At 41.1% G+C, this 14,673-nt stretch overlaps 1 protein-coding gene across 1 annotated transcript in view; it reads left to right on the top strand.

The window, feature by feature from the left end:
• Positions 1-12,593, top strand: part of asic2 (acid-sensing (proton-gated) ion channel 2) — a 601,924-nt gene extending 589,331 nt beyond the window's left edge. Inside the window, exon 10 of the mRNA XM_073071683.1 lies at positions 10,629-12,593. Coding sequence (XP_072927784.1) covers positions 10,629-10,769 — 141 coding nt within the window. The 3' untranslated portion in view covers positions 10,770-12,593. The remainder of the gene's footprint in view (positions 1-10,628) is intronic.
• Positions 12,594-14,673: the final 2,080 nt, after the last annotated feature.

Raw genomic sequence — 14,673 nt, 5'->3', positions numbered from 1 at the left:
CTCCTAAAGATATCAGTTATTTCAACCGGTGCAAATGCATCCTGAGAAAGAGGTGAGAGAGAATATTGCTAACCCTTCTATTCTCTCTAAGTTATATGCAAAAGTTGTCTGTATTCTTTGCACACTGGTAAAAAGGAAGGCTGACTAGTACCTGACTGCACCCTCAGGATAGAATGCCTTGGCTTCAAAGAAATTAGTTAAAATGGATGATTGAGCACATTCCAATACTTTGTCACCCTAAGAGGCCTTATACCTACTGTTGATTGGTTGGAGGCCAGTGACTTCTGCAGTTGCAAGTTCTCAGGCTAACATCTATAACCCTATATCCACTTTCCTTGAATCTCACCTTCATTACTCCATTCTCTAGCACAACGTGTTGCTGGGTGTGCTGGCAGCAAGTTAATCACTTCTACAGCAGGTGTAAGTCAACGTTCACAAATACAGTATGGTTTCAGTGTCTGACTTTTGGTTAGAGCACTGCAAGGAAGATGATAATTTGGATCCTAGTATAATTCCTATGGTAAGAAATTCATTCTTGTGATAAACATTAAATCCATGTGCAAGTAGCAATCACCAGCTCTACTGCTGCATATTTTGTTACATTGACTTCATTGGAACTGAATCTGTAGGGCAAGTAAGTATAACAGGGAGTGCATAATCAGCATTGCTGATTGCACCACCTGTTATAACCTTAGGATGTTCCAAAAGAGGATTCATGAAATACATTAATCATTATAATGTTATTGTCAATACTTCTTCATCAGAGATTTCAAGAAAAAAAATGCTAATTTTAAGCAGTTCATAATGGGAGTGAGTTAGATCTGATTGGTTTCATTCCCTATCTGATATACTGTATTCTCATCTTCCAACTGAGCATTCAGTGAGCAAAGTAGCTTTCATTGACACATGAGCTTCAAGGTTGGAGCCAGCTAGGGAAACTAACAGTAGCCATATACAAGAGCAGTTTCAGATCACATGTCAACTCTAGAGCAGAAATAGTTGCATGTCTCTGTAAATGTTACAAAAACTGTTTCCAGTAGGATGGCAGCCCGCTCAGATGCAGAGGTCTCCCAACCAAGGGTGTGATTGTTTGTCCTTTATGTCTTTTTCATGATCGGAAGTCTTTGCTGGTTATTAAGAACATCAAGTACAGCAGGTCTACCCCAGTAGCAAGTTGGTGGATAGCGATAGAGTTGGACTTGTTGCATATCATGTTGCAGCCTGCTTCAGCTTCTCAGAGAAGAAGGTGTCAGGTGGTGCATGGTCCAGTGATGGTGTGGGTGATTGTCTTGGGCGTTTTTGTTGTGCTCACAAAATCTATTGGACATGGGTAATGTAGAATACTGTGAATCTGATTTATTGGCTCATTGGTGAGACCAACAGCAGGAGAGCTGCAGTTGCAGCATAGACCAGACCTCATCCATGCCTCAGCGTCGCTGTACCAAAGTTGGCTGTGTGCGCTTGGATTCCACACTGCATTGGAGGCTGGCCTCACCTGTCGGTGCTGCTCTCCAGTGTTTGCTCAGTGGGAGACAAGCAGGATTGCATTCATTGGCAGCTGCACTGTGCAATATGAGGAACTGTTTGGCAGAAACGTGACTCCAGGACAACATCCGTGCACCATCAATCTATAGGCCATGGCACTCAAGGACTTGGGTTATTATATATATTTTTTGTAACTATGTTTTTCTGCTATCATCATTATATGTGCTATACAGCATGTGCTGGGTGCTGTGTGTGATTATTGGTTCTGTGTTTTGCACCTTGTCCCCAGAGGAATACTGTTTTGTTTGGCTGTATTCATGTGTATGATTGAATGACATCTAAACTTGAACATTGTTCTCAGCACTAAAGTGTTTTAAACAAAAATTAACTGCTTGATTTAGTTAATTTAAGGATCACAGAAACTAGTACAAAATTTCCTGCATTATTAACATGTAGCTTTTCCAGCTACTGTTAAAAAAAAGGTTCTTTAAAAATTCAAACTGATTTGACTGGAGGTGCCTAAAAATAGGACTTCACTCTTTTAAACATGCTAAACAGGATCTACATAGAGGTTGGGTGATTCATATGGCCCCACACCACTGTCAGACACAAGCTGGTAAGATCACAGCAGGGAGCTCCGTTGTGTATCGTGTTTCAAGGCTTCAGTAGCAGGCAACCAAGCAATGATGTTTCAAATACACTGAGTGATAAAAATGAAGCTGGCAAATAATATTGATGAAAGAGTGGGAAGTCACATCTCACAGTTGATCTACTGAGGGACTTGATGAAAGTTGTAGGAGGAAGAAAGAAGTTTTAGCAAGGATCAGGCAGAGCTCTAGAGAATTACAAGGTATCCAGGAGGAACTGAAGAATAGATTTAGGAGAGCTAGAAGGGGGTATGAAAAGGCCTTGGCGAGGAGGATTAAGGAAAAACCCTATGTAATCTTCAATTGCGTGAAGAACAAAAGATGACTAGAGTGAGAGACGTGCTCAGAGTCGGAGAAGGTAGGGGAGGTCTTTATTGAATACTCTGCTTCAGTATTCACCAGTGAGAAGGACCTTGACATATGCATGGACAGTGTAAAAAAGGCCGATATGCTGGAACATAAGAATGAGGATGTGCTAGAAAATTTGAAATTATTTTTTATAAATCCTAGGTCCTGGATGGGATATACCCCAGGTTACTACAGGAAATGAGGGAAGAGATTGCTGTGCCTTTAGTGATGGTCTATGTGAGCTCACTGGCCTCCTCCTGAGGCCAGTGATTGGAAGGCAGTGAATGTTATTCCTTTGTTCAAGAAAGGGAATAGAGTTAACCCTGGGAGTTATAGACCTGTGACTCCTACTGTATGTCAGTAGTGAGCAGACTATTCAAGATGACTCTTAGAGACATGATTTACAAGCACTTGGAGAACATAATGTGATTAACAATATCACCATGGTTTTGTGAGGGGTAGGTCATGCCTCACAAGCTTGAATGAATTTTTTGAGGATGTGACAAAGCACATTGATGAAAGTAGAACAGTAGGTGTGGTGTATATGGAATTTAGTAAGCCACTTGATGTGGTTCGTCGTGGTGAGTGGCATTCAGAGAGTCAGGAGGCGTGGGATCCAGGGAAACTTGGCTGTGTGAATTCAGAACTGGCTGGCCCACAGAAGGAAGAGGGTGGTAGTAGATGGAACATATTCTGCCTGGAGGTTGGTGACAAGTGGTGTTCTGCAGGGATTTGTTCTGGGACCTCTGCTCTTTGTGATTCTTATAAATGACTTGAATGAAGAAGTGGAAGGGTAAATTAGTAAACTTGCAAATAACATGAGCAGAGGCCAATCAGCAATCCGAAGTGTGAGAAGAAACAGCTCACTCAGGTTCGCCCACTGGGTACATAAGGCATCGATTTGTGGCCGTTTGGTGTTTTCAGCAGTGACCAATCAGCAATTGCGATTGATTAACAAGAACAAATTAAAGTAAGGCAGGGGCAATTGAAGCAGCCTTTGCTGGAGTGGTCAGCGTTAGAGAGGGAATTTTGAGTTTCTAGCTCTTCGATGCTTCTGTGAGGAGAGGCACCCAATGACTTGGCCTCCACAGCCGGTCACGACAACGAATTCCACAGATTTACCACCCTCTGACTAAAGTCATTTCTCTGCATCTCTGTTCTAAATGGATGTTCTTCAATCTTGAAGTTGTGCCCTCTCGTCTTAGACTCCCCTACCATGGGAAATAACTTTGCCATATCTAACCTGCTCAGGCCTTTTAACATTTGGAATGTTTCAATGAGATCCCCCCTCATTCTCCTGAACTTCAGGGAATACAGCCCAAGAGCTGCCAGACGTTCCTCATATGGTAACTCTTTCATTCCTGGAATCATTCTTGTGAACCTTCTCTAAACCCTCTGCAATGTCAGTATATCCTTTCTAAAATAAGGAGCCCAAAACTGCACACAGTACTCCAAGTGCAGTCTCACGAGTGCCTTATAGAGCCTCAACATCACACCCCTGCTCTTATATTCTATACCTCTAGAAATGAATGTCAACATTGCATTCGCCTTCTGCACCACTGACTCAACCTGGAGGTTAATTTTTAGGGTATCTTGCACAAGGACTCCCAAGTCTCTTTGCAATTCTGCATTTTGAATTCTCTCCCCATCTAAATAATGGTCTGCCTGTTCATTGCTTCCATCGAAGTGCATGACCATACACTTTCCAACATTGTATTTCATTTACCACTTCTTTGCCCATTCCCCTAAACTATCTAAGTCTCTCTGCAGGCTCCCTGTTTCGTCAACACTACCCGCTCCTCCACCTACCTTTGTATCATTGGCAAATTTAGCCACAAATCCAGTAATCCCATAGTCCAAATCATTGACATACATCGTAAAAAGCAGCGGTCCCAATACCGACCCCTGTGGAACTCCACTGGTAACCGGCAGCCAGTCAGAATAGGATCCTTTTATTCCCACTCTCTGTTTTCTGCCGACCAGCCAATGCTCTACCCACGCTAGTAACTTCCCTGTAATTCCATAGGATCTTATCTTGCTAAGCAGCCTCATGTGCGGCACCTTGTCAAAAGCCTTCTGAAAATCCAAGTACACCACGGCTACTGCATCTCCTTTGTCTACCCTGCTTGTAATTTCCTCAAAAAATTGCAGTAGGTTAGTCAGGCAAGATTTTCCTTTCAGGAAACCATGCTGGCTTTAGCCTATCTTGTCATGTGCCTTCAGATACTCTGTAATCTCATCCCTAACAACCCATTCCATAGCTAATATTTATTAGCTAGTATCTCTAAATACTGTAAGTTGATACTATTTAGTCTGAGTGAAAAACAGTGTTAGTTTGACAAATAACCCTTTATTTGTCCTACCTTTGCCCATTGGAATCGTATCTTTGAACTTGCCCAAGTTGCTTGAATCCTTCCTTCTAGCTCTCATGAAGTTTGTCTCCTGTAATCGTTTTCTTCACTGTGTCTCATGTTTGGGCTATGAAGCTATCCAGGTCCTTGGCAACAGTTCCCTAAATCTTACAGTCAGACTTGGCAGACATGTCTTATATTATGACTTTCATTTAATTTTAGATCCTTTTACTCATTCTGACTATCATTACATGTAACAGTCCATCTGTTTGTAATTACAGTTCAACAATTTCTCCTCTTGCTCTCCCTCTCTTATTCTGCTAATGAATTCAGCCTCAAGCACATTAGGTCCTTCCACCCTCCTGTGGGAAGGTTCTTAGAGCCTAACCATCGAATTCTTTCCACCTTCCTTTATTCAGAGTAGTGGGGCTGAATTACGTCAGTCTTTTACATTATCCTCCATCCCATCCCAATGTATCCTTAAAAAGTGCACAGAAGCTTTGAGGTTACATTATTGCTGGACTAATATCCAGCAACCCAGATAGATTAGTGGGAATTCGAACATGAATAAAGAAATAGAATAAGGAATTTCACAAAAAGTTAACTTAGCAGCAATATTAATGAAACTACTGGATTGTTATAAGATCTATTCCTTTTTATAAGAAAGAAATCTGCTCATCTTACCCAGTCTAGGTTACATGTGAACCCAGACTCACAGCTGTGATTGACTCTTCATTGCCGTTTGCACTGAACGAGCGTGCACTCAGTTCAGAGGTAGGGTCTTGACCTGAAATATCGACTATCCTTTGCCTCTACAGATGCTGTTTGAGCTACCAAGTTCCCCTGTCAGTTTGATTTTTTTTGCTATGAGCTCTGTCTTGCCAGGCAAGCCATCATTGCCCACATTCCATTGGTGTAAAAATAAAACAATTCTCACGATTGTGTCTGGACCTTCCAGGAGAGGTAGGAGGAACTGGCTGGTAAAAATCACTTTTTATCTCAGCACTGTTGGGCAGTAGTGAAGCATTCATGGAGTTGACCTTTCACTTAAGATGAAATTTGAATATTCTGAAGAGAGAAACAAAATGACCTTTCAAATTTTTAAAGTAAAAATCAGACAATTTTCTAAACAACAGCTGAGAGATCTGCTGTCTCACAGCTCTTGAGAATGGGGATCAATTCTGACCTCTTGTGTTGCCTGTCAGGAGTATGGTACTCTGATTTCCTCCAACCACCTAAAGACATGTGGGTTCTCAGGTTAATAAGCAACACACACAAAATGCTGGTGGAACACAGCAGGCCAGGCAGCATCTATAGGAAGAAGCACTGTCGACGTTTCGGGCCGAGACCCTTTGTCAGGACTAACTGAAAGGAGAGATACTAAGAGATTTGAAAGTAGTGGGGGGAGGGGGAAATGCGAAATGATAGGAGAAGACCGGAGGGGGTGGGATGAAGCTAAGAGCTGGAAAGGTGATTGGCGAAAGTGATACAGAACTGGAGAAGGGAAAGGATTATGGGACGGGAGGCCTCGGGAGAAAGAAAGGGGGAGGGGGGAGCACCAGAGGGAGATGGAGAACAGGCAAGGTGATGGGCAGAGAGAGAGAAAAAAAACAAACAACTAAATATGTCAGGGATGGGGTTAGAAGGGGAGGAGGGGCATTAATATGCATCTGCTGTGTAGGTGAGTTTAGTGGTAATGGAAAGAGTTGATGGTAATATAAGGAGAATAAAATGGGATCAGTGCATGATTTTATGCACTGTGTCCTCATAGATGACACAGACTTGTGGGACTGAAGTTATGTATGAACCCATAACTCTATGACTTTGAGATCAAAAATGTTTCCTCCGTAATACTGATGGCATGTTTATTAAGTTTAGCAAAATCTGTGCCCGACTTCTGTGTTGTTTGTATGTTCTGTTTCTTGTTCAGTCAGGAAAACAACACAAAGCAGATTAATTTCATTTACTGAGAGATCATGGGTGAAAGGTGAAAAGATTAAGGGGAACATGAGTGGGAACTTCTTCACTCAGTAATTGGTGACAGTGTGAAATGAGCTGCTGGTAGAAGTGGTGGATGTGAGTTCAATTTCAACATTTAAGAGAACTTTGGAAGGGAACATGGATGGGAGGGATATGGGGGCCTATAGTCTGGGTGTAGGTCAATGGGACTAGGCAGATTGATACTTCGGTATGGAATTGATGGGCTGAAAGGTCTGTTTCTGTGCTGTAGTGTTCCATGACTTGATGACTCTAATTTGAATTTCCTTCAATAGGAGTGTTTGAGACAGGTTGGAAGTAAAAATGGCAACAAACCCACGTGCCAGTCTTAATTTTGTTGCAGTGCGGCCAGAATTGACGAGAATCTGTCATTGAACTGATGGATGGATGCACAACGTCTTTTATTTTGTTTTAAGTTTCCTGAGGCTTGTGAATCCTAGCAGGTTTGATGGGTGTGGAGAATGAGCAGATACACAAAATAAATGCTGATATCCAAAGTGATCATAATCTTCTCAATCCTGTTGAAGTAATCATCTTGCACAAGCATCATAATCTCAGAGTTCTCCCAATTCCCATCCCACTATATGATCTACACTTCCCCAACTTCTTTACCTGTCCATTTTCTTTCCTCCTCTTCAATGCCGAGTGGCTCATCTGACAAGCAACCCTAATGAACAGGGACTCTACTTTAAAGGGCCTTCCTCTTTTAATTTCCGGAGGTTTGGGAAACATTTCCTTCAGGAAAATCCTCACTTTCCACTTCTCTCTCTCTGCAGTACTGATAAATACGCAAAGCCAAGAAGTAAGATTTTTTTAATAACACAGTAGCATAGTGTTTAGCATAACACTATTACAGTGCCCGTGACCTGGGTTGTCTGTAAGGAGTTTGTACATTCTTCCCATGACCACGTGGGCTGCCTCCAGGTGCTCCGGGTTCCTCCCACAGTTCAAAGATGTACTGGTTAGTAGGTTAATTGGTTACATGTGTGTAATCAGGCTAGAAAGGCCTGTTACCATGCTGTATCTCTAAAAAAAATCTTATCAGTTTCACTAAAGCTTTGTTTTCAAATTAAGTAGTTCTAAGTAATTATCCTTCTGGTTTAAATGTTTGAATGATTATGTTTTGACAACTCAGAAGTACTGTGTCTTTTTATTTTAATATATTTTCTCCTCTTTTCACAGTTTGTTGTCTTTTGCACATTGGTCATTTGCCCATCCTGTTGGATGTAGTCTTTCAACTGTTCTATTGTGGTTATAACCATATAACCATATAACAATCACAGCACAGAAACAGGCCATTCCGGCCCTCCTAGTCAGTGCCAAACTCTTAATCTCACCTAGTCCCACCTACCCGCACTCAGCCCATAACCCTCCACTCCTTTCCTGTCCATATACCTATCCAATTTTACCTTAAATGACACAACTGAACTGGCCTCTACTACTTCTACAGGAAGCTCATTCCACACAGCTATCACTCTCTGAGTAAAGAAATACCCCCTCGTGTTTCCCTTAAACTTTTGCCCCCAACCCTCAAATCATGTCCTCTCATTTGAATCTCCCCTACTCTCAATGGAAACAGCCTATTCACGTCAACTCTATCTATCCCTCTCAAAATTTTAAATACCTTGATCAAATCCCCCCTCAACCTTCTACGCTCCAATGAATAGAGACCTAACTTGTTCAACCTTTCTCTGTAACTTAAGTGCTGAAACCCAGGTAACATCCTAGTAAATCGTCTCTGCACCCTCTCCAATTTATTGATATCTTTCCTATAATTCGGTGGCCAGAACTGTACACAATATTCCAAATTTGGCCTTACCAATGCCTTGTACAATTTTAACATTACATCCCAACTTCTGTACTCAATGCTCTGATTTATAAAGGCCAGCGTTCCAAAAGCCTTCTTCACCACCCTATCTACATGAGACTCCACCTTCAGGGAACTATGCACTGTTATTCCTAGATCTCTCTGTTCCACTGCATTCCTCAATGCCCTACCATTTACCCTGTATGTTCTATTTGGATTATTCCTGCCAAAATGTAGAACCTCACACTTCTCAGCATTAAACTCCATCTGCCAACGTTCAGCCCATTCTTCTAACCGGCATAGATCTCCCTGCAAGCTTTGAAAACCCACCTCATTATCCACAACACCTCCTACCTTAGTATCATCGGCATACTTACTAATCCAATTTACCACCCCATCATCCAGATCATTTATGTATATTACAAACAACATTGGGCCCAAAACAGATCCCTGAGGCACCCCGCTAGTCACCGGCCTCCATCCCAATAAACAATTATCCACCACTACTCTCTGGCATCTCCCATCTAGCCACTGTTGAATCCATTTTATTACTCCAGCATTAATACCTAACGACTGAAACTTCTTAACTAACCTTCCATGTGGAACTTTGTCAAAGGCCTTGCTGAAGTCCATATAGATTACATCCACTGCCTTACCCTCGTCAACATTCCTCGTAACTACTTACAGCACAAAAGTTTAATAAACATACCTGTAGTTGATATCAGATGCTGAAGTAATATCTTTCTGCTTCCTTTTTTATGTTTTAAGCTCTGTAATACTGCTGGACTGACTGTGGTCTTTTCAAGTCATGAGCGTCCTTTTAGAACAGTACAGCAGTAACAGGCTCTTTGGCCCACAATCTTGTGCCAAATTAATTTTGAATTGAAATTCATGATTGTTTAATATCATTCCCTGTACACAAGTGTAAGCAGAGCAAAATAATTGTTAATCCAGATCAAATGCAACACAAAAAAACACAGAAGATAAAGAACTCAATAATCAATTTTTAAAAACCACAATAAATATAAATACATAAGATAATTTATATAAATAGATTAATTGATGCTAGGTTGTACATATGGTGACTGACAGGAAAAAAGTAGTGGTGGAATTAGTGGGTGGAAGTGTTGATCAGCCTTACTGCTTGGGGATGGTAACTGTTGGTGAGTCTGGTGGTCCTGGCATGGATGCTACGTAGCCTCCTCCCTGATGGGAGTGGGACAAACAGTCCATAAACAGGGTGGATGGGATCCTTCATAATGTTACTGGCCCTTTTCCAGCAACTTCATGTACATATATTCTTGATGGTGGATCAGCTGGTGCCGGTGATGCATTGGACAGTTTTGACGATCCGTCATAGAGCCTTCCTATCCACCACAGAGCAGTTTCCATATCAAGCACTGATGCAGCTTGTCAGGATGCTCTCTACTGTGCATCCGTAGAATGACGTAAGTATGAACTATATGTGCAAAGTCCAGCTCTCTTCAGCCTCCTCAGAAACTAGGGATGTTGGTGAGCTTTCTTGGCTGTGTACGATGTGTTCTGATTGTGCATCATGTACGCTCCCAGGAGTTTGAAACTACTTGCAGTTTCCACTGCTCTGCCGCCGTTGTAAATGGGGGTGTGCGTGGTGCAAGTTCTTCTGAAGTTAATAACCATCTCCTTTGTCTTGTTGATATTAAGGAAAAGGTTATTTGCTTAGCATCAGGCATCAAACTGTTCCATCTCCTCTCTGTAAGCCGTGTCATGGTTGTTGGTGATGAGCCCCATCACTGTTTGTTCAACGTCTCCTTATAACAATTGTCCTCTAATCCAGGAAGCATCCCATCTGCACATCTAATAGTACATTGGAGAAGTTCAATATAATGAGTAATAGTTGGTTAATTTACAATCAAGATGAAACTAGAAATTCACTATTCACTGCTTATTAAAAAAGGAGCGGTGTAGAATTACAAAATAAATGTGCTAATGACGTTTTTTGTGTTTTGACAGGTTATGAAGGACAGGTTAATGGACATGATTAGTTTCAAGAAAGGAGAGGAAGAAACGAGTCATGATGATAATGTGGTAACACTCTCCGTTAATCTGGATGAGCCACTAAAGCAGGACACAAGCTCTTCCCAGCTGAACTAAATGTGCCATGAGTCTGCCAGAATCTTTCTAAGAAAACTGTGTTGTTATTACACACATAACAGATTTTGTTGAATGCATAATGAATGCTGTATTGCAAGATAAAGACTTGTAGGATATTCCTCGTAAGATATGCTGTGAAACTTTCCAGGCAAGAAGAGGCTTCCTTTTAGATCTGGAAAGCACAGAAAGAATTCCTTCTTGTCTGGAGGGCATTTTACCTGGTCTGCAGTCTTGATATTTAATCAGGGCATTAGCCAGTCAATGCCTCCTGTGCTCCAAAAATTGAAGCAATTAAATAAGAAAACTGTATGTGTGTTTTTTCAACAACAAAACAAAAACCCCAAATAGATGTGCTTATGATGGAGGTGATTGCTAAGAATGTCACTTCTGAATTTCTTTCCCTAACATGTGAGCTTGTGTCACTTTGTTTAGCTTTATGTATGTGCACCCACAATAGCAGTCCTCTAGATTAGTTATGGTGGTAGCCAACAGCAACAGAATGTAGATCAGCATTGCCCATGCAGTGTAAAATCCTGTCCAGCTTCACCATATTTGTTAATCGCTTTATTCTTCACACTGACGCCATTCAGTTTTTCCAGATAATATTCATCGGAGATGGTCACAGGAAATAAGAAGCAGTCACAATTTGGGTTGCATTTCAGTAGGCCTATCCCTATATGTGCTATCCTCCTACAGAGAAATATCCATTTTAACAAAATTCACTAATGCAGTAATGCACTATTCACTAAATAATAACACATTTGTCCCCTGTGCTTGGTGAAGATCATGACACAGCAATGAACCTGTGAAATGGATGGAAGGGTTCTTGATGAGTAAAATCCCTTAGATCTGTAGAGTGACAAGGGAATGCTTTGTCTCCAAATATGTTCCTATTATCACAGTTCCAGTTTACGCTGGGAAGTGTTTTATCAAACATTAGCAGCACTAAGTGCTGAGATCCCCGATGTAACACCTATAATAGGGCCTGGGAACAGGTTTTCCCAGAATGGCCAATGCAGGAATAGAAATTTACTGAAGTAACCCACAGAATAGCAATGGTGCTCACTGTTGTGGTCTCTTCACCCAGCAGAAAATAAGGCAGTGCTCTTTTTCTAAAAGATACAACTGTACTTGTCAAATGATAAAGAAATGTTCTGCTTCTACTCAGATTAATAGTGTTGATTCTTAATTGTTAACTCATTCTCTATAAACCTATGTCCTCCAACAGTAAATTGCTATGCCAACTGGCACTGAGGTTTGCTCATAATTTTATTTCTTTGTGTACTTAAAAGAAATGTGGATGTGTGTCTTGAATAAAGAATACACTAAATGGTTGCAGTTCAACAAAGGTTTCAGCCCTGCAAATTGTCCATGTGCTTTACAACGTTTAATTTGCAGATATCATCTAACCATTCTTGCAGAGGTGGTTCTAGTGCTCATAGCTAGAAAAGCATCTGAAGCAAAGACCTGTGTTCGATAATGCGTGAATACCAATTCATATATTAATGAATGAGCATAAGACTACTAAACTCAGTTAATTTGCCCACAGTTTCAAAAGAGGAATTAATTATTTTATTTTAAGTGGTAACAACACCTGCAGTATTTTTTCCTCCAAGCGTATCTCCCTTCAATAAGCTTGTGCCAGTTTATGGGCATATTATTTAGTACAGAAATACTTACTGTACTCTGAGATTTAACAAAAGTCATGGTGCATTCAACTTCAGAAGTATGGGTTGTAGTTGATCATTTCCAGTCCATCATTTTCATATGTTCATTTGTAAATATTTGTAATTGTCAGCCAAATAATTAAAGGATTTAAATGAAGTTATGTAGAACTTGTGTATAACTCCAAGAATTTTGGTCTACTACAATGGGCTCGATTTTCAATTATGCTAAAGCTGACTTTGAAGCATATTACTGCTAGTTTCTATTACCTTTTCATTGAATGTTTAAGAAATGAAATAGTTTTCATTTCCTGTAACACAGGAAGACTTTTATTTACTACCCCTTCTCACAGAAAGAAGTACAACAGACCAAAGTGTTACCGCAGACTGCAGTAAGATTTAGGCCCTAATTTTTACTGGGCAAGATTCCTAAGCATGGTAGTGGAGGGACTGTAAAGTCTTAACCATTAAAGAGGTTATAGTCCAGGAACAGTTAAGATTTCTGCAGTCCGGGTTAGTGATCAAGATAATGGATGTGATGAGAGCTAGAAGAATCTTGGGGCTGAGGTAGAGGATCTCGAAGGATCAAACTGTGCTATTGGGTGAAGTATTGGCTAGAGAAAAGCACTGGAGGAATTCAGCAGTTCAAGGAGCATTTATGGAAAAGAATAAACAGTTGGTATTTCAGGCTGAGACCTTTTATCAGTACTGCAAAGGAAGGGGGAAGAAGCCAGAATAAAAGTTGGGAGGAAGAAAAGGAGTACAAGCTGGAAGGTGATAGGTGAGACCAGGTGATGGGAAAATGGTGGGTGTGTGTGGGAGGGGAATGAAGTGAGAAGCTGGGGGGTGATTGGTAGAAGAAGTAAATGGCTAAAGTGGAAGGAATCTAATAGGAGAGGACAGTGGACCATGGGAGAAAAGGAAAGAGTAGGGGCACCAGAAGGAGGTGAAGAGAAGTAAAGGAGAGACAGAATGGGGAATGGAAAATGAGAGAAGGGGGAGGGAGGAAAAATTGATGGCAGTTAGAGAAATTGATTTTCATGCTATCACGTTGTAGGCTATCCAGATGGAATGTAAGGTGTTGCTCCTCCAACTTGAGTGTGGCCTCATTGTGACAGTAGAGGAGGCCACAAACCAACATGTTGGAATGGGAAGTCAAATCAACATGGGTGGAAATCTGTAAAACTTGACGTTTGCGACAGACAGAGCAAAGGAACTCAATGAAGAGTTCCCCCATTCTACATCGGGTCTCACCGATGTAGAGGAGGCCACACTGGGAGCATAGGATACAATAGATAACCCCAGAAGACTTACAGGTAAAGTGTTGCCTCATCTGGAAGAGCTGTTTGGGGCCCTAAATGATTGTGAGAGAGAAGGTGTAGAGGCAGGTGTAGCACTTGTCTTGTTTGCAGGGATAAGTGCCAGGAGGGAGATCATTGAGGAGGGACGTGGGCAAGGGAGTCATGTAGAAAGCAATCCCTATGGAAAGTGAAGATTATGGTGGGGGGATTATGCTTGGATCGTAGGGGTACGGTGAAGGAAAGATATAGATAATTGGGTACAAGGAGATGATGGAAATGGACAGTATTTATTTAAGGTCAGCTTAGAGATGTGCAAAGTTTGAAGTAGATATTTGTGGGGTTGAAGGAGGGATGAGGAACCAAGAAGATGTGCAAGTCTGAAGCTTTAAAAGCCAGTATAGTTCCTTAAGTACAGGAATTATTAATGAGCAGGACTTGATGCAGAATAGAAGTCACATAGTTCTATTTATGTTGCAATTTATGAAGTAGGAAGACCAGCCAAAAGAACATTGGGTAAGCTGAATTGTGAATTATCATGAGTATGGATAAGGGTTTTAGTAACTGATAGGGTGAAGGAGAAATGGTGTTTCAGAGCTAGGCAACCACTTTAATAAGCTGATGCTCTGCACAACCTACAGAAGATAGTGTCAACTAATTGGCATACTTCAGCTAATAATTTACACCTAAAAATTAGTAGCAAATAAACCATAAATTCATTGTCACATTTATTTGAACAATTACTTATCCAAATTGTGAAACTATACAGGAAATTATTTATTCAAATGCATGTTTTTGTAGTCATCAAATATTGGCCAGGGAATTCATGAGTCGTAGGGGCACAATAATTGTTCACTCCATGGAGAGAGGGAGGCAGTGGAAGTAAACGACTGGTTGGTAGAGGGCCAACTGCTGCAGTGCCCAAAGCCCGGGTGGTCTTAA

This window comes from Hemitrygon akajei, chromosome 18, assembly GCF_048418815.1.
Source record: "Hemitrygon akajei chromosome 18, sHemAka1.3, whole genome shotgun sequence".
In the NCBI taxonomy this organism is placed as follows: Eukaryota; Metazoa; Chordata; class Chondrichthyes; order Myliobatiformes; family Dasyatidae; genus Hemitrygon; species Hemitrygon akajei.
Note: the sequence above shows the minus strand (reverse complement) of the source record. Positions and strands in the feature narration are given on the sequence as shown.